Genomic DNA, 27,362 nt, shown 5'->3' on the forward strand with positions numbered 1-27,362 from the left:
TTTAGGTAATATAGTAAGTGGTTTGAGTTTCTAGTAAGAAATCAGATACTAATGATTTATAGTTATGAGTCGAGATTTAATCTAAAGCTCAGTAGAAGCTGCTTTAAATAAAATATATAAAGTCACTTTTCTATCTGAGCTTCCCTCCAACCTTGCTTAGTATGTTGTTTCTGTTCCTCTTCTCTTTCATTGATTTTCATTTTAGATCATTATTATGTAAAATAAAAGAGCCATTAGAAGCAGGTATCTCTAATATTGCTATATGATAGAAGAGAGGTTTGGTAGATATTAGTTGAATCCTACCTTTGAGAGCCTCCCTCTCTCCTTTTCCCTTTCCTTTTCCCATCCACTCTCCCTGTCATTTTCATGGATTATCTGTTCACTTGTCAGATGTTTAACTAAAGACCAATTATGTAATAGGCAATGTGTTAGTTACTGTGCGAATGGAAAAATGAATAAGATACTTTTTCTCAGGATTTTGTATTGTGTTTAAATGCTTGTCTTTATGGAGTGACTTCATGAAGTCACCATGATGGTTTACAATATAAAAAAGCTTGAGAAGTCCCAAAAAACTATGGAGCCAGACTGAGGTTCTTAGGGTTTTTTTCTTTTTTCTTTTGACCTGATTTGAGAGTTCTTTAGATTGATCATCTACTTTTTAGGGGAAATTTGAGGAGTACAGTAGTGTAACTCTTTTCTGATTTTCCTTTCAGTATGGCGTATTAGAAAGGGTGTAGGCTCTGGAGTAGGTAGATGTAGGTGTGAATTTGGCGCTAGATTGTTGGGAGAGTGGCCTGAACTCTTCAAGTGAATTTCTCTGTCTGTTGAAGGTGCTTAGTTAGTAATACTTAATTCACTTCAAGATTAGGTAAAGATTCAGTGAGATAGCAAGAGCCTAGCAATAGTGAATATACAATTTGTGACTTTTCTTTCCAGAAAAGCAGAGAACGATAGCAGTTTGCCCCTTGAAATCCCCTACCTTTGTAAGTTGCATTCTTGCTTGGTGTTGAACATAGGCAAAGATCCAGAGATGATCTGTTTGATTTAGAAGAGGTGGCATGAATATTTTGCTAATATTTAACAAGATTTAAAAACCTTATTTAAGTTTTACTTACAGTTTCACTTTTGTGCCTACAGCACATGGAACTAGTGATTAGGCTAATTTCTAGGCTTCTGTTGTTTAATTTGGATTTCAGATTACATAAAATAGACCCAATCTGTTGGCAGGAATATTAGTTTTTTAGACCTTGCTGTGCTAAATTTGGGATAGTACAATCATTAGGAGACTATCTTAAGGTCTGAAAATCAGAAGAATACCTTTAGACATCTACAACTTTAATGTACACAACTGAGTTAAAATTAAGCTATCAGTAACAATATAGTAAAACCATTTGACTTATACCATCAATAGGTGAAAAAATGATGAGTCCTTTTTTTCTTTATCATTCTCAAATTCCTATAACCGTTAAAGAAGATTCACTGAGGAGGTTGTTTAAGGATGGTCTAGTCATGTATTTTTCCCACATCTTGAAACTCAGGAAGGAAATTTTTGCGCTGAAGGCTTTAGGAAGCTTGCTGAACTGCTGTGAGCTGAAAAAATTGCTAATTATTTTTTTTCCATTTGGCTTGGTGAATTTTATTTTTGAAAATGTCAATCTCACATATTCATATTAGGTGCTGGACTCCAGGTCTCTGGAAATGTTATTCTACTGGTTAAATTGATTTGTCAATCTTTAGTTCCTAAAATAAATAGTATGTTTTGAGCCTGTGACCAAGAAGGACATTGAAGGTCATATTTGTTGTCTAGAGTTTTACATTTGTTGTGAGTTTTATTTCTCTTTTTGGCTCTACTTAGTTAAGAGCCTACATAATATGTCAGATAATAAGAAAAATCATATTTTTACAACTCAATGGTTTTCAGCAGAAAGGCTTATTAGTTAGAAAGAAATACCACCAAATTGGATTGGAATTTGATTAGTTCTATTAGTCATGATGTTTAATTCACACCCACACACATGTACACATAGACACAGACCTGCACATACCCACATCTTCCTGTGCAGGTGGCCTATAGTACCCATTCCCGAGAGGTCCACCATTAGTTTGAGTGTGTGGGTGCTGTTTTGCCTATTGCTTTGGTATGGAAGTATTTCTGTCAAGAAATTTGATTCCCAAGTCTATACCTCATTCCTTGTCTCAGGGATTTATCTATTTTGCTCATTAAGTACTAGATTTGAGTGACATGTAGTAAGACTGAGACATTTTTAAATCTTGGGGTGAGTGTTTATATAATGATCACAGGCTTTCCCCTTTTTTACTCTGTAGCAGTCATGTAAATATACGAATATATGTAAAAAACTCTATGATACATTGGTTTATTTTTTCCTTTAAACAACCCTGTTTGTATTATGGAAGTGAAGAGGGAAAATAGTCTTTTATATTTATTCAACTATTTGCCATGTTGCAGTTCTTCCTTTCCTGAAGATTCAGCTTTCCATTTGGCAGTGTCATTTTCTGCCGCAGAATTTCCTTTAGTTCAGGGCTCATCAGTCTGTAGTAGCTCATAGGCCAAATCTGACCCAACATTGGTTTTTATAAATAAAACTTTGTTGGAACATTGCTGTGCTTATTTGTTTTTTGTTTTTTTTTGTGTTTTATATGTCTGCTTTTGTACTATAATGTCAGAATTGAATAGCTATGATACCTCAAAACGTAAAATGTTTACTATTTGGCCCTTCTTAGAAAGTTTGCCCACCCATGCTTTAGCCTGTCTTCTACCAGAGGTTTGCTGGTGACCAATGATTTTAATTTCAATGTCTAAATATTGTTTGTTTACCTTTATTTTTTGAAAATTGAGATATAGTTGACATACAACATTTTATTTCAGGTGTACAACATAATGATTTGATATTTGTATGTATTGTGAAATGATCATCGTAAGTCTAATAATTAACATCCATCACCACACATAGTCACAAATTTTTTTTCTTGTGATGAAAACTTTCAAGATCTACTTTCTTAGCACCTTTCAAATATACATACAGTATTATTAACTATAGTCATCATGCTGTTTGTTATATCCCCAGGACTTATTTTTTGTAAGATTTTATTTATTTATTTGACAGAGAGAGCACACACAAATATGCGTGTACATAAGCAGGGGGAGTGGCAGGCAGAGGGAGAGGGAGAGCAGGCTCTCTGCTCAGCAGAGAGCCTGATGTGGGGCTCAATCTCAGGACCGGATCACAACCGGAGCTGAAGGCAGACACTCAATTGACTGAGCCACCCAGGTGCCCCAGGACTTACTTATTTTATAACTGCCAATTTGTACCTTTTAATCCCTTTCACTTATTTTGTCTCCCCCTTTCCCTACCTCATTGCATCTGGCAACCACCAATCTGTTCTATATATCTATGAATTTTTTTTTAAATTTTAGTTTTTTTTAAGGTTCCACATATAAGTGAGGTATACACTATTTGTCTTCCTCTGACATTTCACTTAGCATAATGCTCTGAAAGTCTGTCCATATTGTCACAAATGGCAGTATTTCCTTTTTAATGGCCGTATAATATTCCGTCGTGTATAAATACCCATTTACCCCATTTTCTTTATCCACTCATCCTGTGATGGATGATTTTCTTTTAGGGCTTTTTTTTTCTTTTGAAAAAAGATTATTATGTTATTCCTATACCTTGGCTATTGTAAATAATGTAATAAATATGAGAATGCAGATAATCTCTCTATACTCTATTTTCATTTCCTTTGGGTAAATACCTAGAAGTGGAATGACTGGAGCATATGGTACTTCTATTTTTGATTTTTTGAGGAACCTTCATAGTGTTTTCCATAGTAGCTGCACCATTTGCATTCTTATCAACAGTGCACAAGTGTGCATTTATCTCCATAACCTAGACCATACCTGTTATCTTTTGTTTTTTGATAGTAGCCTCCCTAACATATGTGAGGTGATACTTCATTGTGGTTTTGATTTGTATTTCTCAGATGACTTAGAGATATTCTTATGTACCTGTTGGTCATTTGTATGTCTTTGAAAAAATGTCTATTTAGACACTCTGCTCATTTTCAGATCCTTTTGTTGTTATTGACTTGTATGAGTTCTTCATATATTTTGGATATTAACTGCTTATCAGATACATACTTCACAAGTTTTTCTCAAATCCCATAGGATACCTATTCATTTCATTTATTGTGGGTTTTCTTTTCTATGCTATATGGAAGCTTTTAAATGTAGTGGATCTAGGAGATTGTGCGGAAGCTATTTAGTTTGATGTTGCCCCATTTGTTAATTTTTGCTATTGGTGCCTGTGCTTTGGTGTTATATATAAAAGATGGTTGCCAAGACTAAGGTCAGGGAGCTTTTCCTCTATATTTTTGTTTAGGAAATTGACAGCTTCAGGTCTTATAGTTAAGTCTTTAATCCATTTTGAGTTGATTTTTGTGAGTAGTGTACAGTAGGGCTTCAGTTTCATTTTTCTACATGTGGTTATGCAGTTTTCCTAATCCCATATATTGAAGAGACTATCCTTTCCAAGTTGAATATTCTTGGCTCCCTTGTCAAATATTGGTTGACTGTGTATGTGAGGTTTTATACCTGGGCTCTCTATACTGTTCAGTTAGTCTGTGTGTCTTTTTTATGCCATTACCTTCCCGTTTTGAGTAATATAACTTTGTAGTTCAGTTAAATCAGGAAGTGTGATGCCTCCAGCTTTGTTCTTTCTAAGCTGTTCAGGGACTTTTTGTGGTTCCATACAAATTTTAGGATTGTTTTTTCTACTCCTGTGAAAAATACCATTGGACCTTTGGTAGAGATTGACCTCACTAATTTCCATATGCTAAGTTAAATCTCCTTCTGTGTTTATTTAGCATAATTATTAGGAATATAATTTGCTTGCAAAAATAAATTGAAAAATTTCTTATTTTGGTAAAATTGACTTGGAATTGTTATTATAGGACTTATTTGGTGGGGTAAGGGGAGGCATTTGACAGGTCTTCTTTACCATCTTGTTGAAGGTAGCTTTCTTGAAAGTTTGTTTTTGTCCCTAAGCCTGAGCATGGTCTTTGCTTAGAAGTACTGGTCATTTCAATGAACAGGTTATTTGTATAAATACAGTTGTACAATGTAGGGGAATGGGTGTTGATCCCCCTGTGCTGCTGAAAATCATGTATAACTTTGGACTCCCCCAAAACTTAACTATGAATAGCCTGCTGTTGACAGGAAGCCTTACCAATAAAATACATGGCCGAGTAATACATATTTTATATGTTATATGTATTATATACTATATTCTTACAATAAAGTAAGCTAGAGAAAAGAAAATGTTAAGAAAATCATTAGAGAAGATGCATTTCTAGTACTATACTGTAATTATCAAAAAATCTGTGTGTAAGTGAACTTGCACGGACAAACCCATGTTTAGGGTTATGTATTTAGGATTCCTTTGTTCTTTTCGTAAGTACTCTTATAAATAGAGAAGTTACAGAAAAAAATTGGGGAATTTGCCAGAATGTCACAAAACTTTTCTGTTAATTGTTCAAGCAAGAGGGTTTTTTTATTACTGCCCTTTGTGCATTTGTAGGTTGATTGAAGAGGATAAAAGGGTGACCGATTGAGAAACTAGTAGAGGTACTTGAAGAAAATTCTCTCTCAATATCCTAAGTACTCTAGGTGGCTAATGAACAAAGAGAGAATTCACTGGGAACTCCTAGGAGCTCAGGAACAGGGCTGTGAGAAATGATTTGATGGATTTAATTGTAAACATGTTCAGTGTTTTGAGGCTTGTCTGGGTCAGTAATTAAAATGTTTTAGGCCGGGAAGTAAGCAAGGAATCAGAAGTATGTTTGTTATGGGACAGGTACTCAGGAAAGAAGTAAGGATTTGTGATATAGTCATTGCGTAAAGGGGACTGTTAACCTGAGAATAGAGGAGGAGAGAGGGTGCAAGTGCAGAGGTATGAGAATATCACAAATAAGAAATCACATAGTTTTCTTGTCTAACTCAGAACTTTTTAGAAAAATCGACTGAAAGAGAAACTCGCCAAGAATATGCTCTGGCTATGATTCAGTGCAAGGTTCTGAAACAGTTGGAGAACTTGGAACAGCAAAAGTATGACGATGAAGATATCAGTGAAGATATAAAATTTCTGTTGGAAAAACTTGGTGAGAGTGTTCAAGATCTAAGGTATGTTTTTAAAAATTCTCACAGGCTGAATATTGAGCATTGTTTGACTTTCTTGGTATTTTAAGAATGTCTAGATTAGTTACTAATGACAAATTCAAAACGTTTCACTAGAACATTATTTTAAGAATTGGGGGGATATGAGGGAAAAAAAACCAACAAAAACTGGCTCATCACCATGGCAACAGTTGGTTATAGCTGTGTTTTATCTCTTCTATTTTGGAGAGATTCCCATCATTCTCTTATCTGAAATCTGGCTGGCTGTACTCCTGCAGGATATTGGTGTCACCCTGGAACACCTTAAGAATCTCCCCCTGGTTTAGAATCTTTTTTAAGCAGTGCTGGTTGTTAATTTGTAGAGGAGGGTTGGCCATACTGGAAAGAGTATTTTTTTCCCCTGGCTTTTGTGAAATTCCTATTGGTTTCATTTATTTTTTATTTTGAAAGAGAGAGCATGCGCAAGTGCTTGAGCACATGGGGGATGGGTTGGAGGGGCAAATGGAGAGGGAGAGAGAGAACCTCAAGTAAGCTCCATGCCCAGTGCAGCAAGCCCAACATGGTGCTTGATCTCATGACCCTGAGACCATAACCTGAGCCAAAATCAACAGATTCCTAACCAAGCTACCCATTTATTATATTAAAAATTATATTCATTATATTAAGTAATATTTATTATATTTAATAATATTTATTATATTAATATAGTTATGTATACATTTATTTATATATTTATTTCTATTTATGATATTAAAATTATGCAAATAATGTAACAATGAAGTAAGAAAAAAAAAAGAATCCTATGTAGTTCAGAAGGAACTTCATGCCTCTTCCATATAATATTGCCCAGTCCCATTTCTTGAGTTTGCTTCCAAAAAAACTTAGCTCTGCTCCCCTAGCACCTATGCACACACAGGTAAATACACACACAAATGGGGTTCTATATTATTCTGGACCTTGTTCTTTTTTGTTTCATAATGTTTTGGTGATCTTTCCCATTAACCTATATATTTTTTTGTTTTTAAACTATTAATACATTTTTAGGAGAGAATTACTATCTGGAAGTAGATCTTTCTGTGTAGGTGGTTTGAGATTTGGAGCTAGGCTGAGCCCAGTTTTAATTGTTTGGCTACTTTTCTCCACCTCTGGCCTTGACAAGCTTTTTGCCTTTTTAAGGTCTCAGTTTTCCTTTTGGTAAAATAGCAATAAAAATTCTAACCTTGTAGGATTTGTTGCTAATTTTCAAGTGCCTAGCAAATACCTTCAGGGTAGTATGTGTTCCAGAAATGTATTTACCAGATAATTGAGTGCAGCTCATGATCCCAAGGCCCAAATTCTTTTATGGAGAGCGATGTATCATTCATATCAGTGGTTTGTAATGGAGTTTTGTGGAGGGAGGCAAATGATTTTTGTCTTTCTATAATTTTAAATGTGAATAAGTTGATTGTAATAAAATACTTTGGCCAGCAGTAGACTTGCAGTTTTTTAAAATTGTTTTATTAATTTCATCAAAAAAATTCATTAGCAGTTCTTCTGTAATGATTTAAGATCTCTCTTAAAAATAAATAAGGTTAGTAATGCTTAGCTTTCTAAATTATTTAATCCATGTTAGCCAATTATTACTACTTACTGATTTTTCATGTTGAATTTGGTAATTTGAAAAATACTACTAAAACTAATAGGGTGATGGGAGCAGGTGAAAAGAGCTTTGTCTCTGTTTTTCCCTGTTATAGGTTGAGGATATTAATGTTAAACATTAGCTTACTTCTTAAAGTGACTGGCCTTACACTAAAGTAAATTACTATTTTATTCAATAGGATACTGTTCAACTTAACCAGTAAAATCCTGGTTATTATTCTAAATTGCCAATCAGTATTGAAATGGCTAATTCTTCTTTAACTTTTCACATGAAAAAATGGCCACACGTGTCCTGTCACTGTGTTGTTTTTCCACTGGCTAACAACATTAAACATTTTTTATATTTTGAAACTTTGAATAATTAAGTTAGTTTATACATAGCTGATTTTTGAATTAAATTGCATTGCAGTTATATGCCCAGAAGTTTTTGTTTTTAATTAATCTGTAATGTGTTAATTTAGTGAATTATCTCCACGGTGTTTGTAATCACATTATACAATATCATATCCATGTGTATATTTTTGTTTGTATAATGCAGGGTATAGTGGTTTATGACATTTATAGTATTAGAATATGCTGTTTTATATTTAAGTAACATACTTTTATATAAATTTACATGAAGTTATATACATTTATATTAATTTACAAATACAGTATTTTAAGTGGCATGTGGAAACTGCTAGATTATAGATATTTTTCTGGCATACATTTATTTATCAAGATAAATATTTGAAAGCAGGTGTTCCTTTTAATATGTCATGATGAGCATTCAAACTGACAGGAGTATTGGACATTAGGACCTTGAATAAATTTCACATGATTTATTAAAGATTATTTAAGCTGTTTAAACTTTGTTTAGTGGTAGTTTGTTAATCTACAAAGGCTTCTCAGTCTTTGCAGTTAAATTATCAGTGAAGATTTTTGTTTTTTTTCTATTTAGGTATTATTGACATGGTAAAAATATTTTATTTGCTTAATTTTGGAGTAACTCTTAGATTCTTCTAACCTTTGGATTATTTAAAAATTTTTATAGCTCATTTGATGAATACAGTTCGGAACTTAAATCTGGAAGATTGGAGTGGAGTCCTGTGCACAAATCTGAGAAATTTTGGAGAGAAAATGCTGTAAGGTTAAATGAGAAGAATTATGAGCTTTTAAAGTAAGTTTTAAATTCTGGTTTACATTCCTGATACCTGTTCCACATCCTTGCCAACATGTTATTGTCACTCTTTAAAAAATTATAGCCTTTTCATGATTTTAACTTGTATTTTCTTCCGTCTTATGTGGTTGGATACCTTGGTCATTTGGATATATGCTTTTCCAAAATTGTGCCTGTTCAAGCATTTAAAAATTTGTTTAAAAAAGATTTTATTTATTTATTTATTTGAGAGAAAGAGGAGAGAGAGGGACAGTGTGTGGGAGCAGGTGGGGAGGAGCAGAATGGGAGGGAGAGAGAGAGTGGGAAAGAATCTCAAGCAGACACCATGCTGAGCTGACACCGGGCTCTATTGCAGGACCCTGAGATCATGACCTGAGCCGAAACCAGAAAGAGTCAGAGACTTAACCAACTGAGCCACCCAGGTGCCCCTACAAAATTTTTTTTTAGTAGGATTTCTATACTTATTCTGTACAGGAGTTCTTCTACCTGTTCATCCTAACTATTTTCTTCTATTCTGTCATGTATCATTTCACTCTTTAGTTGTAATGTAGCTCAGTTGATTAATCTTTTCCTTTATGGCTAGTACTTTTTGGTGTCCTGGTTAAGAAGTTTTTGCCTATCTGGAATCATGAAGATACATTTTTAGGTTATCTGCTGGAAGCTTTACTGTTTAACATTTCACGGCTAGATCTCTGTTTGATCTGGAATTGGTTTTTGGGTAAGGTGTAAAGCAGTGGTTAAGTTTTTTTTTCATTTTGTGGATATCTCATTGAACCAACACCATTTATTGAAAATAAAATTTTCTTTTTACTTTGCAGGGCTCCTTTTGTCATAGTAAGATGACAAAATATGTGCAAGTGTCTCTTTTTTTAAAATTGAGGTTTAAATCCTGTGCCACACAATTCACCCACTTAAAAATTACACAAATAAGTGGATTGTACTAAATTCACAAATATGTGCAACTATAAACACAATCAATTTTAGAACATTTCCATCACTTTGAAAAGAAACCCCGTATTCTTTAACTGACAACTCTTACCCACCCATCCACTCAGCCCTAAGCAACCAAAATCTATTTTTTGTCTCTATAGATGTGCCTATTATGAAAATGTCACATCGGTGGAATTCTATATTTATCCTTTCGTGATTGGCTTCTTTTAGTTCCCATAACTTGTTCAAGGTTCATTTATGTTGCAGCATTTATTAGTACTTTATTTTCATGGTAGAATGATATTTCATTATATTGATCTACCACATTTTATCTGCTCATCAGTTAATGAGCATTTGTTGTTGTGGTAATAAACATCTGCGTACAAGTTTTAGTGTAGATATGTGTTTTTATTTATCTTGCTTGAGTAGGTTTTGGAATAGGATTGTTGAATCATATGATAGCTATATTAACCATTTGAGGAACTGTCAGACTGTTCTCTGAATTGCCTGTACAATTTTATGTTCTCACCAGTAGTTTATGAGGGTTCTGATTTTTCCACATCCCTGTTGATACTTCTTTTTTTATTATAACCATCTTAGTGTGCAGTAATACATCATTGTGGTTTTGATTTGTATTTCTTTGATGCTAATGATGTCAAGCATCTTTTCTTGTGCTTATTGGCCATTTGTATATCCTGTTTAGAGAGATGTCTATTCAGATACTTGGTTCATTTTTTAATTGGGTTGTGTTTTTATTATTAATTTGTGAAAGTTATTTGTATATTTTGGATACAGGTCCCTGATCAGATATATGATTTACAAATATCCCTTATTTTTTATCTTCTCACTTTCTTGATAGAGTCCTTTGAAACACATTTTAAAATTTTGATGAAGTCCCAATTTATTTATTTTTTTAGTTCCTCATGCTTTTGGTGTCATACCTAAAGATCAATTGCCAAAACTAAGGTTATGAAGATTTACTCTTATATATTCTGTAATATTTTTATAGTTTTACCACTTACATTTAGGTCTTTGATCCATTTTGAATTTTTTGTATATGATGTGAAGTAAGGGTCCAACTTCATTCTTTTCATGTGGATGTCCAGTTATCCCAGTAACATTTGTTGAGTACTTTTCTCCATTGAATTGTCTTGGTATCCTTATTGAAATTTGGTTGACCATAGACACATGAGTTTATTTTTGGACTCTCAGTTTTGTTTTGTTGATCTATATGACTATCCTGATACCAATACCACACTGTCTTGATTACTTTTGCTTTATAGTATGTTTTGAAATTCAGATATGTGAGTCTTCTACTTTCTTCTTTTTTGTGTTATTTATTCAATCTCTCATTGATGGATATTTAATACTGTTGCCAGGTTTTGCTGTTATAGACAATGCAAGAATTAACCCCCCCACCCACACACAGACCTATATACACTTCTTACTGTAGCTTTTAAAATTAATAGACTTTAATTTTTAGAATAATGTTAGGTTTACAGAAAAATTGAGGAGAAAGAGCAGAGAGTTTTCATAGACCCTTTCCCCCCATTATTAACATCTTACATTAGTGTGGTACGTTTGTTATAATTGATAAACCAATATTTATACATTATTTTTAACTGAAGTACCCATTCTACATTAGAGTTCATTCTTTCTGTTGTGTAGTTCACTCTGTGTTATATGTTCTGTAGGTTTTGACTAATATCATGTGTCCCCCACTATAGTGTCATGCAGAATAGTTTCACTGCCCTAAAAATTCCCTATGTCCCACCTACTCACTCTGCCCTTCTTCCCTCTCCCTGAACTCCTGACACCACTGGTCTTATCATCCCTGTAGTTTTGCCTTTTCCACGATGTCATATAGTTGGAATTAAACACTATGTAACCATCTCAGACTGGCTTCTTCCTCTTAGCAATATACATTTAAAGTTCCGCCATTTTTTTTTCTTCATAGCTTATTCATTTTTCTTTTCCTCTTCTTTTTACTGATGAATATTCCATTGTACAGCTGTGCCATCGTTTTTTTATCCCCTGAAGGACATCTTGGTTGCTTCGAAGTTTTGTCAATTACTATGGATAAAGTTGCTTTAAACATTCATGTGCAGGATTTAATGTGGACATAACCTTTCAACTTACTTGGGTAAATCTGAAGAGAGCATGATTGCTGGATTGCATGATAAGACTTCTGTTTAATTTTGTAAGAAACTGCCAAGCTGTCTGTCAAAACGACTGTACTTTTTTACATTCTCATGAGCAGTGAATTAGGGTACCTGTTGCTGTACCTCCTTGCTAGCATGTGGTGTTGTCAGTGTTCAGGATTTTGCCATTTTTATAGGTGTGTAGTGTAGTGTTATCTCACTTTAGTTTTCAGTTTTCTAATGACATATGGTGTTGATCATTTTTTTTGTATGCTTATTTTCCATCTGTTTTCTTTAGTGAGATGTCTGTTCAGTCTTTTAACCATTTTTAAATTGAGTTGATTTATTGTTGTTGAATTTTAAGAGCACTTTATGTATTTTGGATAAAAGTGGCTTATCAGATATGTGTTTTGCAAAGATTTTCTCCCTGTCTCTGACTTGTCTTTTCATTCTCATCACAGTGTCTCACAGTGAAAAAGCTTTCAGTTGTAATGAGATTCAATTTACCATAGACTGTACTTTGTTGTATCTAAAAAGTCATCTCCGTGCCCAAGGTTGCCTACATTTTCTTGAAGTTTTATAGTTGTGTTTTTCATTTAGGTCTCTGATTCATTGAGCTATTTTTTCTGAAGGTTGTAAGATTTGTGTCTAGAGTTACTTGTTTACATGTGGATGTGCAGTTGTTTTAGCACTATTTGTTGCAAGATTACCTTTGCTTCATTGTATTGCTTTTGCTCTGTTGTCAAAGATAGCTTGATTGTGTTGATTTGTTTCTTGGTTCTTTATTCTATTCCATGAATTTGTCTACTCGTTCACCAATATCAAAGTCTTCTTGATTACTCTTGCTTTATAGTAAGTCTCACTCATTTTTTCTCCTTTTCCCTTTATTCCCTTTCACTATTTTTTATATACCCCAAATGAATGAGACCATATAAAGTGTGGGAAATATCAGAAAGGGAGACAGAGCATGAGAGACTCCTAATTCTGGGAAACGAACTAGGGGTGGTAGAAAGGGAGGTAGGCGGGGGTTGGGGGGTGACTGGGTGACGGGCACTGAGGGGGGCACTTGATGGGATGAGCACTGGGCTCTATATGGGATGAGCACTGGGCTCTATATTCTATATGTTGGCAAATTGAACACTAATAAAAAATAAATTTATAAAAAAAAAAAGGGATACCTGGAAGCAAGTTTTAAGCAACTCTAAAATTCAGTAGTACTAACTTTGCTATTTTTACCATCCCATGTACATTTTCCTCTAAGATAAGAATAATGCCACAAAATGTTGTTGAATGGACTCAATAAGATAATGTATATAAAACATTTAGCACAAATGCCTAGCCATGTAATAATTGCTCACTAAATGTCTGTTGTTACAATTATTATCATGTAAACAAGTAAAAATCATGACAATTGTATTAAGATAGTAGGATATTATAAAGTTTGCCTTTCTATTTTCTAAAAAATAAATAAATAAATAAATAAATAAATAAATAAATAAATGTTGAAATAAAAAAAAAAGTCTCAAAGTTGGGTAGCATCAGTCCTCTAACTTTCTTCTTTTCCAATCTTGTGTTGGCTATTTTGGACTTTATGCCTCTTTATATAACCTTTAGAGTTTGATGATATTAAAAAAATAACTTCCTGGGATTTTGATTGGGATTGCATTGAATCAAGTTGAGAAGAACTGGCATCTTGACAATATGAGTCTTCCTATATTCATGAACATGGAATCTCTCTCCATTTATTCAGCTTTTCTTTGATTTCTTTCATTAGAATTTTGTAGTTTTCTTCAACATATTTTCAAGTTTTTTCCAACATGTTTTGTTAGGTTTATATCTAAGTATTTCATTTTGGTGGGGAGGGTGTTAAGTAAATGGTATTTTTAAAATTTTGAATTTTACTTGCTCTTTGCTGGTATATAGGAAGTGATTTGTTTTGTATATTACCCTTGTGTCCTGCAACCTTGTTATAATTGGTTATTCTAGAAGTTATAAATTGAATCTTTTGAATTTTCTACTTATATCATTATGTCATCTACAAAGACACTTTTATTTCTTCTGCCCCAATCTATATAACTTTTATTTCCTTTTCTAGCTATTGCATCATGAGGACATCCAGTATGATGTTGAAAAGGAGTGGTGAGGGGACATCTTTGCCTTGTTATTTTTCTTATCAGGAAAGCTTCTAGCTCCCCACCATTAAGTATGATAATAAATGTAGGATTTTTATAGATGTTCTTTATCAAGTTGGAGAGGTTCTAAGATTGTAAGAGAGTTTTTAATCATTAATGGGTATTGGATTTTGTTAAATGGTTTTTCTACATTTATTGAGATAATCATGTTAATTTTTTTCCTTTGGTCTACTGATGAATGATGGGTTATATTAATATATTCTTGAATATTGAACTGGCTTTGTGTACCTGGAATAAAGCTGATTTGGTCCGATATGTAATTCTTGGTAATAACACATATGTGTATGATATATAAATCATGGTACTTAATTCTTTTTATAATTGTTGTATTTGATTTGCTAACATTTTGTTGAAGATTTTTGCATCTATATTCATGAGATATATTGGTCTGTAATTTGCCTTTCTTGTGATATCTTTGGTTTGGTATTATGGTAATGCTGGCTTCATAGGATGAGTTAGTGTTTCTTCTGCTTTTAGTTTTTGGAAGAAATTATAGGGAATTTATGATTTCCTCCTTAAATGTTTAGTAGAATTTACTGTTGAGTTCATCTGGACCTGTTGCTTTCTGTTTTTGAAGGTTATTAAATATTGATTCAATTTCTGTAACAGGTACATACCTACTCAGATTGTTTATTTCTCCTCAGGTGAGCACTGTGAGGACCCTCATAGAGCTAGGCCTCTGGGAGTTTTTATCTCTCAAGCTACTTTTTGCTAGTCTCTAGCAATTAGTCAGTTACCCTTTAAATGTTCCTGCCAGTTGATGGATGCAGCAGTGGCTTCTGCTCTGTTAGCTGTCTGTCTCTGTATTTACCTGCCTCTCTAGCTTATGGCACAGTGGCTGGTTCTGGGACTTCAGTTCTCTGTTGGATCTACAAAGAGGTATTAACTTTCAGCACATTTAGTTTTTCTTCTTGTGAGGACAAGAGTGGTAATTTCAAGGTCTTTACATAATTGAATTGGAAACTGAGGTCTCTTTTTCTTTTTCCAGATGAGTTTGACTCTTCTGGGTCCCTTGCCTTTTTTTAAATTTAATTTAATTTTATTTATTCATGAGAGACACACAGAGGAAGGCAGAGATGTAGGCAGAGGGAGAAGCAGGCTCCCTGAGGGGAGCCTGATGCATGACTTGATCCCAGGATCCCGGCATCATGACCCGAACCAAAAGCAGGTGCTCAGCTGCTGAACCACCCAGGTGTACCCTTCCCTTTCCATTTTATATGAATTTTAGAATCACTTAGTTAAATTCTACAATGAAGTCATTTGGGATTCTCTTAGGGATTATGTAAGCTGTAGATCAACTTGGGGAGTATTGCCATCTTAACAGTATTTGGTGTTGAGATCCATAAAAATGGTATACTTTCCCACTTATTGAGTTCATATTTATTTCTTTTCACTAGTGTTTTGCAGTTTTCAGAGCATAAGTTTTGCATTTTTTTTTGCTAAATTTGTTTCTAAATATTTTTTTCTTTTGATGCTATTGTAAGTGGAACTGTTTTCTTCATTTTCAGTTTATCACAAGTTTATAGAAATACAATTGATTTTTCTGTATTCTTATATTCTGCAATCTCTTTGAGCTTTTAAAATAAGTTTTAATAACTTTTTTTAGTGAATTCCTTTGCTTTTTCTATATATAAGATCATGTCATCTGTAAATATAGTTTTACTTCTCACTTTCTAATCTGGATGCCTTTTCTTTCTTTCTTTGTTTTTTTTCCTTGCCTAATTTCCCTGCCTAGTATCTTTGTATGCAGATGTCTCCTTGAATTCTTTATTCTGTTGCATCATTGATTTGTCTGTTCTTGCTCCAGTATTATATTATGTTTATTGCTGTACTTTATAGCAAGTCTTGGTATCTGATAACATCAGCACTCCACAAATTTGTTGTTTTTCCAAGTTAGCTTGGCATCTTTTGGCCTTCTAAATTTCTATATGTGTTTTAGAATAAACTTGTCAATTTAACAATTCTAGTAGGATTTGATTGAGATTGAATCTGTAGTTCATTCTTGGGAGAATTGATAGTTTTTCAATTTGGGCGTCTCTGGTCTTTGTGGAATAGCCTTTCATTTATTGTAGGATTTTGTTCTAATGTTCTTGCTCATCTTTCATTAGATTTATTCCTATGTATATTATTTTTCTCCGCATTCCTGTATATTGTGCCATTTAAAAATTTTCATTTAAAAATTTTAGCTTTAAAAAATAAAAAAATAAAAAAAAATAAAAATTTTAGCTTTAGTAGTGATTCTTTGTGATGATAGAAATAGTTTATGTTTGTGCTGTCCAGTATGGTATTCAGTGGCTAAAGAGTGCTTGAAATGTTGCTGGTGTGACTGAAAAACTCAATTTTTGATTTAATTATTGTCAGTCAGGTTAACTTTAAATAACTCATGTGGCTAGTGGCTACCATTTTGGACAGTACAATTTGAATTTGGTTTATAGAAATACTGCTAAAGAGTTCCATGTTGCACATTAGGTTTCTATGTAACTTCCTTCACTGCCAGCTTGGTATTTTGTTTTCTCAAATTACTTAGCATTTGTTCTTCTGACTGTCTATTTTAATATTTTGTTGTTTAATTTCCCATGGGTCTAAGCTTTAAAAAGAAAAACCGTGAAAACTACAATGAAATACCACCTCACACCAGTCAGAATGGCTAAAATTAACAACACAGGAAACAACAGGTGTTGGCGAAGACTGTGTTGAAAGGGGAACCCTCTTACACTGTTGGTGGGAAAGCAAACTGGTGTAGCCACTCTGGATAACAGTATGAAGATTCCTTAAAAAGTTAGAAATAGAACTACCCTGTGATCCAGCAATTGCACTTCTAGGTATTTGCCTAAAGGATACAAAAATACTGATTTGAAAGTATATATTCACCCCGATGTTTGTAGCAGCATTAACAACAATAGCAAATTATAGAAAGACCCCAAATGTCCATTGACTGATGAATGGATAAAGAGGATGCGGTCCTTGTGTATGTATGTAAGAGAGAGAGAGAGAGTGTGTGTGTGTGTGTGTGTGTGTAGCCATCAAAAGAATATCATCTTACTATTTGCAGTGACATGGATGGAGCTAGAGAGTATTATGCTAGGTGAAATAAGTCAGAGAAAGATAAATATCATAGGATTTCACACATGTGAAATTTAAGAAACAAAACAAATGAAACATGAGGGAGGGGGAGGAAGAGAAGCAAACCAAGAAACAGACTCTTTACTATAGAGAACAAACTAGTGGTTACCAGAGGGGAGATGGGTGGAGAGTTGGGTTAAATGGGTGATGGGCATTAAAAGAGGGCACTTATGATGAGCACTGGGTGTTATTTGTAAGTGATGAATCACTAAATTCTACACTTGAAACGAATACTACACAATATGTTAAGTAACTGGAACTGAAGAAAAAACTTGAAAATGAGAAAAAAAATTCTTTTACTGTCATTTTAACAAGGTAGAAGGAGGAGAGGAGGTATATACTTGTGTCTGATAAATGATTTTAGGGAGACCTATCTCTGTTGTTTATACTTATTTTCCATGTATTACCAAAAATGATATATTAAGCTTATTTAAAAGTTTAGCAAACCAAAATGAGTGGTTGATGTTGGCAGGACTGACGGAGAATAGATGAGGGAAAAGTGGATTATCTTATCAACATTGTTGTGCTACTTTGAGGTTTTTTTTTTTTTTAAGATTTTATTTATTTATTCATGAGAGACACACAGAGAGAGGCAGAGACATAGGCAGAGAGAGAAGCAGACTCCCTGTAGGGAGCCTGTTGCAGGACTTGATCCCAGAACACCTTGATCTCATGACCTGGGCCAAAGGCAGATGCTCAACCACTGAGCCACCTAGGTGCCCCATTACTTTGGGTTTTTAACAGCAACAAATGAACTTGAATAATGGCTTTTAAATCTAGTTTTTTGGAAAACTTGAATATAATGGAGGGGAGCTTTTTATAAATTATTACTAAAGCATTACATATATTTTTATTATGATATACTTAAGGAGCCTTTTGAAGTACATGTTCTGCTTTCTGTCATTAGGTTTCGGTTTTATGGTTCTCCTTTAAATTATTCTCTTTACTTTTTTATGACCCTTAGTGATTTTTCTGAATAATCAGAAACAATGACATGTAGCACTTTAGTTTTAGAGAAATTTTAAAGTCGTCGTTTGTCCTTAATTTCCATTCTTTTTTTTCCCTAAAGTTTTGTTTGTTTGTTTATTTGTTTATTTATTTATTTTAGAAAGCATGCATATGTGAGGGTGGGGGAAGAGCAGAGGAAGAGGGACAAGCAGACTCCTCGCTGAGAATGGAGCCCTGTGCTTGGCTTAATCTCATGACCCTGAGATTATGACTGGAGCTGAAATCAAGAGTTGGGCACTTAACTGATTGAGCCCCCCAGGTGCCCCCTGTTTCCATTCTTATAAGTTATCTGTATGGGGATAATTGGCAAGGAGGGGCATGGTAGTGCTGTCCCTCAAACTAGGTGATAAATAGATACAGAAGAAATCTTTATTCTGTTATTAAAAACACAGTGAATACTAGCCTTCTTTTTATCTGTAGAGAACTGCACTTATTTCAGGCCCCGACCTATTTTTTTCAGGTAATTCCAAACTTAGCAAGTATGCAATGTAAGTTCATTTTTTCACTATCAGTTTTAGTTTGATAGTATGCAGAAAATACTTTGTAATCTTGTATAATTTTGAAATAAGTATGTGTTTTGTTTGAATAAGGAAATATTCTGAAATACAAGAAACTATGCAAATGATAAAAGAAAAGCAAAGGCCAAGGGAGCAAACAAGTTTTTAAAACAGGAAAAACATTGTGAAAGACAACAAGAGCAAATTTGTGGAGTGATCAATCAGAATAATAATAGAAATTCTGTTTTGGCTTTGAACAGACACTTTCCAAGATTACATTTCTAGCAAATCTGAGAGACAGAATTCACATTTGGTCTGACTCCAGAGCTGTGATATGTTGCTGTCTTGATCCCATTGGAGTCTCTGACAGAATCTCAGCTTGTGGTTAATATGGTGGTAGAGATTTGGCTTTTGATTGATGAATCTACTGTTGTTATTGATGACAAATACAGAAATGGAAAGTGTACTCAGTTTACAGATAATAATACAAAAATATTTTCATTGTCGCTGAGCATATTCAGTGGGCTGAATGGCCTAGGGATAGCCGTTAAAATCATTTCTGTATTTTCTATATTTGATTAATCCTTTCTACTTTGAACGTTTTTTTGAGTCTAAGACTACAGTTTTCAAAAAAAAAAAGTTTTTTTGAAATTTTTTTTGATTTTATTTATTCAGAGAGAGAGACAGAGAGAGAGAGGGGCAGAGACACAGGCAGAGGGAGAAGCAGGTTCCATGCAGGAAGCCTGATGTGGGACTCCATCCCGGGTCTCCAGGATCACGCCCTAGGCGGCAGGCGGCGCTAAACCGCTGGGCCACCAGGGCTGCCCCAGTTTTCAAATGTTAATGGAGATCTTGTTAAAATGCATATTCTAATTTAGTAGGTCCAGGATTGGGTCTGTGATTCAGCATTTCTAAGGTGATACTGATACTGCTGGTTTGCAGACCATATATTGATTATCAAGGGTCTCAGCTATATGGAGAATGACTCAGATCACTGAATATGGTTTAAAGCTGCATTGGCAAACTTTTTCTGTAAAGGCCCAGGAAGTAAACAATGGAGGCCTTGTGAGCCGTTCAGTCTCTGTCACAACTGCCAAGGCAATCATGGACAGTAGGCAAACTAGTAAGTGTGGCTTTGTTCCAATAAAACTTATGTACAAAAACAGGTAGCTGCTGGGTTTAGACTTCAGCTGTAATTTGCTGGCTTTTGGTTTGAGATATTCAGAACAAATATTCTGTTATATTTTAAGGAATCTTAAGTGAATATTTTCTTATTTCATAAAATAATATCTTAATAAAATTTCAAAATAGTAAAAATATGAACATACTTTAATCTCTAGAAACTATTAAAATATCTCAGTTGAATTAAACTTCATTTTAGAATACTTTGCAAGTTGGCCTTTTAAAAAGAGCAAGTTTGAAATAAAAAAATAAATGTATGGGAGATTGAATATATGTCTTGTTTTTTCTTTGTGGGTTTTCATGTGCTTGAGTTGAATGAACTATCATCATGGGGTAGTTGCTTAGCATGGACTAGAGTCGACACATAGTGATTCAAATCTGTTTCAACAGTTGTATGTTTAAGCAGATATGTAACTTCTCTGGATCTTATTTCCTCATTTATGGGATCCTATTGTGAGGTGTATATTTACACTGAGTTTGGAACATGAATGTATATAATAAATTCTCATCCTTTCTTTTCTATTATTTGGAAATGCAGATATCTCAGTCTGGAAAATAAAAGGCACGTAATTACTGCTTAATGAAATAATTCCTTGATTGACAGTGAGGTTTTTTTATTAGTGTTTCCTGTTTACAGAGTTAGATATTTGACACAGTGAGATGATGATAGAAAAAGGTAGGTAAAAAAAAAAAAAAAAAGTAAGGGTAGGTAGAGAAATGTTGAGCCACACTCTTAGGAGACATTACCAAATAAATGAGCTGCAGAAACTAAAGTATGTAAGCTTCATAGACTTGTACGGATTGTGAACAGTGTTTTATTGCTTTTAAGTATTTGTTGAAATGCAAATGATATGAGCAAAGGTCATGGTGATTCAAGTTGTTTTTTAGTACAGATCTTAAGAAATAAGATTTGCATTTTGTAATTGAATAGTTTGTCGGCAAATAGTCAAATGGTTTCAAAACTTCATGTTAGATATTTTAAACTTAAATTTTAAACTTTAATTTAAAATTAGCAATTCTACAGTTTGGCTCTTGTGGACATTGCTGTTATATACATTGGGGTACAGGTACCCCTTCGGATCAATACATTTATATCTTTGGGGTAAATCCTTAGTAGTGCAATTGCTGGATCGTAGGGTAGCTCTATTTTTAACTTCTTGAGGAAACTCTATACTGTTTTCCAGAGTGTCTGTATCAGTATGCATTTCCACCAACTGGGCAAGAGGGTTCCCATTTCTCCATATCCTCACCAACATTTGTTGTTTCCTGTCTTGTTAATTTTAGCCATTTTGACTGGTATGAGGTGGTATCTCATTTTGGTTTTGATTATATTTCCCTGATACCAAGTGATGTCCATTGACAGATGAATGAATAAAGAAGATGTGGTATATATATGCAATAGAATACTACTCAGCCATCAGAAAGGATGACTACTTACCATTTACATCGATATGGATGGAACTGGAGGGTATTTTGCTGAGTGAAATATAAGTCAATCAGAAAAAGAATTATCATATGGTTTCACTCATGTGGAATATGAGAAACAGCATAGAGGATCATAGGAGAAGGGAGGGAAAGCTTAATGGGAAGTCATCAGAGGGAGAAGAACCACGAGAGACTCTTAATTATAGGAAACAAACTGAGAATTGCTGGAGGGGAGGTGGAAGGGGTGGGGTCATTGAGTGATGGGCATTGAGGAGGGCATGTGATATGATGAGCACTGGGTGTTATATGTAACTGATGAATTATTGAACTCTACATCTGAAACTAATGATATACTGTGTGTTGGCTATTGAATTTAGTTCCTTTTTTTTTTTTTCTTATTTATGAGAGACACACAGAGAGAAAGAGAGAGAGAGAGAGAGAGAGAGAGAGAGGCAGAGACACAAGCAGGCTCCATGCAGGGAGCTTGACGTGGGACTTGATCCCAGGTCTCCAGGATCAGGCCCTGGGCTGAAGGCGGCGCTAGACCACTGAGCAACCCGGGCTGCCCTGGCTATTGAACTTAAATTAAAAAAAGAAAAAGGAAATTAGCAATTCTAAGGGATAGTAACATCTTGAGCATCTTAGTAAAATTAAGTAACTTTTTAAAAAAAATGTGTGCTGAATTTTTGAATTCTAAGTTATATCAAACAGCCTGGGCCAAGTCATTCAAATACTCTTGAAGGCATACAGGAGTAAAGAGAAAAGGTTTCTTTACTACTCCTCTCTCAAACTCTTCCCCGGTGGTAGCCAAAAGTCAGCAGGTGATAGACTTCTCCAGTGTTCTTTCATTCATAGACATACCTGTACCTGCATCTTTATATAAAGTTATTTATACATGTCATCATCAGAATGTGTTTGTGACTTGTCTTTTTCACTTATTATGGCTTAGGGTCTGTTAAAATGACTTAGTTTTATTATTTTAAAAAATTTTAATTCTAATTTTTTTGTTGTTGTTTTGGGCTATTTTATTTCACTGAGCCTCTGGTTTTACATCTCTATAAGATAGGAAGAACCAATAATCCTAGTTGTAGGTGTTCGATAAAATGGTGAATGTGAAACTGCTTTATACATGACATAGTGTTAACAGAGGACAAAGTAGGTGCCACCAGCATGGAAGAAGAAATGGAGGGAAAAAGCCTAACTCTTGGATGTGGCCTCCACCCTGTAGCCTTTTCTTTTAGTCATTGTTTAAAGCTAGTGTACATAGATATCTTTGTGGAAATATGAAAATATTTTTGTAGGTTAGATTCCTAGAAGTAAAATTGCTGGATCAAAGGGTCTGTGTATTTTAAATTCTGTTAGGATCTGTCAAACTTTTTTCCAATTGGCGGCATCACCATTTTATACTTAAATTATATATTCATTTTTTTTTTCAGCAAGTGTTTCTTGAGCATCTGTTGCATGGGTTGTATGATCAGTACTGCTCTAGGTGTTGCAGACACAATGGCAAATAAAATTAAGTTCTTATTGTTGTTAAGTATACATTGTATTTGGGAGAGAGAGACTAAAAAAATGTAGTCAAGAAACTATATAATATTATGATTGGTGGTAATGAGTCCTGTGAAGAAAAATGCACCAAGAAGTGGGGTAGAAAATGATAAGGGACAGAGTATCTTAGGGAGATCAGAGGCTCTTAAGCAAGAGTTGATATGTGAGCTGAGAACTGAAAGGATATTCTCTCAGTATTCTATTAGTTCAATTAGCTAATTCTGTAAGGTTTTCATATATCTGTTTACGTGAGTGGCTATTGCTGGCATATTAGAAAGCAGATTTTATTTTTTATATGTTAGTCTTCTGCCTAGCCATTAAAAAGATTACTCCTTTTGATCAATTTTCCCAGTTATGCTCTGTTTGTGGAATGAATTGAGTGGTGTTCTTTCCATTTTTGTGCCCATTAGCAGTTTAAATAACACAGGAATGATCTATTCCTTGAGTGATCTCTCCTCATACTCAGGGTGAAGGCAGTCTTTTCCAGTGGATTGGATTTTGGCCATGGCCATGGAGTACCCCCTCTCCCTCCACTCCGGGGGACACATGTGCCACTAGGTGAGATAAACCCTCTCCCTGGAGGTCCTTGAGGAGGCAGAAATCTATGGTCAAGGCTCCAGCTCCCTACAGAAGGGAGTCTTCTCTGCATCTGGTTGGCTCCCGTTCTCAGAATCACCATCAGGCTCTTGCAGTGGTTTCACTCTGCCTATGTGATTGCTGTAGAGAAAGGACCGAAAGGACAGCAAGGGAGTCAGGATTGTGAATTTGGGTGGCCATCTTCTCAGAACCATTCACTTGCTGTTTTGTATTGTTTGACTTGTGAAGTTCAGTTTTAGGTTCTTCTGGGACTTGGAGTGAGAGAGAGGGCTAGAGGTGGTGGGTGGGGGGAATGTGTGTGCTCAGGGCTCATGCTCTATCTTGATCACAGCTTAAAGTAACTTCTTAAGTAACTAACTTCTTAAGTAAACTTCTTGATCACAGTTTAAAGTAACTTCTTCTTAACAATAAAATAACTTCTTGTTCTTAACAAAAAACTTACAAGTGATTAATCTTCAAAATATAATTGGCAAGGACTCACTGGTAATTGTATATTAAGATAACATTAACTGGCATCGTAGTTGTCTTTTTTGAGAGAGCAGGAGAAGATGTTCCTGATATTTTGGGAATTGTATGTGGTGTACATTGTGCATCTGAAAGTAACCTGGTATAAATTTATAAAGTAACCTGCTAACTTATATGTAATATATTATGTGTAATAGTAAAATCTGTAGAATATGTGATTACATTTGTAAATGTCTATTTTCAGAAGATATCTGCATCGTACCTATGCTTTGTTGTTTTTTTTTTTTTTTTTTTTTTTTGCTTTGTTGTGTTCTATAGAAGAACTAGAAATCAGTCTCTCTTTGAATTAAATTTCTTTCAGAATTTTGACAAAACTTCTGGAGGTGTCGGATGATCCACAAGTCTTAGCTGTTGCTGCTCATGATGTTGGAGAATATGTGCGGCATTATCCACGAGGCAAACGGTAAGGGAAAAGTAATTTAGCAGAGGAACTAATGGAGTAGGTGAAATCAAGATGCCCATAATATGGGGACTCATGATAAACCTAATTAAAAATGGGTGGTATAAAAGTATCAGTACAACTATAATACTACTTGTGTAGTGACCAGGAGAGATCACATTAGAAATTTCACATTCAGGGTTTTATTTTGGTTTGTATGATTTTAATTCAATAGTGATTTTGTGAGCACTGGTTATTTTTCAACTACTACTAGTAGTTACAGAGATGATGAGACATTTGTTATTATTTAAAGATTTACTAATTTATCTGAGAGGGAGAGAGTGCACACTATATGCACGGAGGGGATGGGGCAGAGAGAGAGAGAGAGAGACAATCTCAAGCAGACTCCCTGTTGAGCAGTAAGCCTGCCATGGAGTTCAATCTCATGACTCTGAGATTATGACCTGAGCTGAAATCAAGAGTCAGATGCTTAATCCCCTGAGCTCAGGTGCCTGAAATGAGACATCATTATTCAACTTCTTAGATTCACAATATTGAAGGAAATATAATACCTGTAAAGAAAAGTTACAGAAAAAAAAAAAAAGAAAGAAAAGTTACAGTTAGATGTATAGGAATAGAATTGTATATTTCAGAGTATTGAAAAGAGGAATTCCATGTGGGAGGAGACATATAAGACTTTACAGAGGTAGTGATACTGGCCACATAATTTAAAATTATCTAGGTATATTAACAATGAAAAGGTAGGCTTTTTTGGGAAAAATAAGAAATTAAGGTACCAGTATTATATCAAGGGAGAAAATATCAAGGGAGAAAACATTAAATGTTTGTATAAAAGGGCTGGTTTCTATTATTTGGAAAAGCAGAAATGCAATGTGCCTTGGTTGAATTATTCCTATTTCACTTGCTAGTTGATTTCCTAATCTATAAAATTGGGGTGATAGTCATATTCCTTTCTTATAAGACTGATGCACAGATTAAATGAATTAACCCAATATAGTGATTAGAGTAGTGCCAGGAGGTACACAGTAAGTACTCAATAAGTATTAGTTACTTTTATTATTATTTTTATTGAAGATTTTATTTATTTGAGAGAATGAGAGAGAGAGAGCCTGAGTGGGGAGGGGAAGGGAGAACGAGGCTTCCTACTGAGCAGGAAGACGTAGAGCTCAATCCCAGGCATGACCTGAGTCAAAGGCAGACACTTTACTGACTGAGCTACCCAGCCATCCCTAGGTACTTTTATTATTACTAATGTTTGTATTTTATATTAATCAAAGTTATCTATGAGGAAGACATATAATAGTATTTATCTTATTTATCTTATTTATCATAAAACAGTATCAGGTAAGCCCAGAACATCTTAGAATGTGAGCAAAAATTGGCAGAGCCACAGATATAATTGCATACTTTAACATTTCACAATTACTTTATAAGTTCCTCTTTCTCTTTATAGTTTATAAATATTTAAACATTATAAAGCACCATGTCAGTGACTGAATGGAGGTATAGCTTTTCAAGCAGAGAAATTACCTTTTCTTTCCAAGTGTCTGTGGAATATATTATTTTTGATCTTCACTTTGTTTTTTCTAGATCTGATTTATAGTCACTCACACTGCTTTGTATTGGTGGATCTTGGTAAACTCCACTTGGAATATCACATGGGTCACATACTGAGTTGTCAGGATCTGCTATACGGAGAAGTAGGCTTGAAGTGGGCAAGGGGCAGCCTACCTTTGGTCTCAGAGATAAGAAGAGGTTGTCATTCACGTCCCTTTGGAGTGAAAAGGAGTTTCTCTTGTACTTTTTCTGGGTGAGAATAATGAGCATGAACATCTGTGAACTCCATATGATGGTAATTGTGCAAAATGCAGCATAGTAGCCTCTAGTTTTGGAGCGCTGGGCTTGCCCAAAGCTCTTCTGGAGGGTAAATGAGAGAACATTAGGCAAGTGGCATATGGGAAATTACTCAGGATATTGGTACCTACTTCAGGAAAAGTAGAAAATTATTTAGTGTAGCTACTGAATCACTCAGTGTTTGAACTGCAGGATGTTTTCATTCTGACCCAGCAAACTCTTGTTTACTGGTCTAGCATAGAACTTCATTTTGGGTACACTCCAGAAGCAGATGGCATAGATACAGCAGGTGCATAAGTCTCTGTGTTAAAGCTCCCTATTGCAGTTTTTACTTCTCTCAGCTCCAGGATTTCTGTTTGGTTCTATTTATTTGTTTCTTTATTGCCATTTTGTTCATGTGTTGTTTTTCTAATTTTGTTCAGTTGTCTCTCTGTGTTCTCTTTCATCTCATTAAGTTTCTCTAAGATGATTGTTTTTTGATCCTTTGTTAGGTAAACTTTAGGTATACATTTTTATGGGACTGGTTACTGGAGCTTTAGTTAGTTTCCTTTGGTAGTGTTATATTTATCTGATTCTTTGGGGTCTGTTTAGCTTTGCATCAATGTCTACATTTGAAGGAACAAATACTTCTTTTAGTCTTTACCATTTTCAATAGATAATGACCTCCTCTCTGTTGCCTGGGCTAATGGATGCATTACTTTTGGAATCACATTCATGCTGGGTTGGAGTGGGTTGTACATGGTTGTGAGTCTGCAGTGGTGTCCATGGTTGACAGGTTTATTATTGGGGTATTAGGTAGGCATGTTTTCACTCTGGTCTTCATATGGCTGGGACTGCCTCTAGTACCTTGTTCAGTAGGGTAGTGCTGGGACAAGGGTCCACTTCAGGCTCCCACAGTTGTGTCCTTAGTCAGCTGTTCCCTTCTCAGGTATATGGATGGGTATAGCTCC

General features: G+C 34.6%; 1 protein-coding gene across 7 annotated transcripts in view; it reads left to right on the forward strand.

Moving 5' to 3' along the window:
- ATP6V1H (ATPase H+ transporting V1 subunit H) overlaps nt 1-27,362 on the forward strand; it is a 167,319-nt gene that overhangs the window by 89,909 nt on the left and 50,048 nt on the right. For all 7 annotated transcript variants that reach the window (XR_012020195.1, XM_072804613.1, XM_072804614.1 and 4 more), the window contains 3 exons: nt 6,021-6,199; nt 8,865-8,990; nt 24,460-24,561. Coding sequence is in view for 6 of the 7 variants with exons in the window: in XM_072804613.1 (XP_072660714.1) it covers nt 6,021-6,199; nt 8,865-8,990; nt 24,460-24,561 (407 nt within the window). In the remaining variant the exon portion in view is untranslated. The remainder of the gene's footprint in view (nt 1-6,020; nt 6,200-8,864; nt 8,991-24,459; nt 24,562-27,362) is intronic.

This window comes from Canis lupus, chromosome 28, assembly GCF_048164855.1.
Source record: "Canis lupus baileyi chromosome 28, mCanLup2.hap1, whole genome shotgun sequence".
NCBI classification, from domain to species: domain Eukaryota; kingdom Metazoa; phylum Chordata; class Mammalia; order Carnivora; family Canidae; genus Canis; species Canis lupus.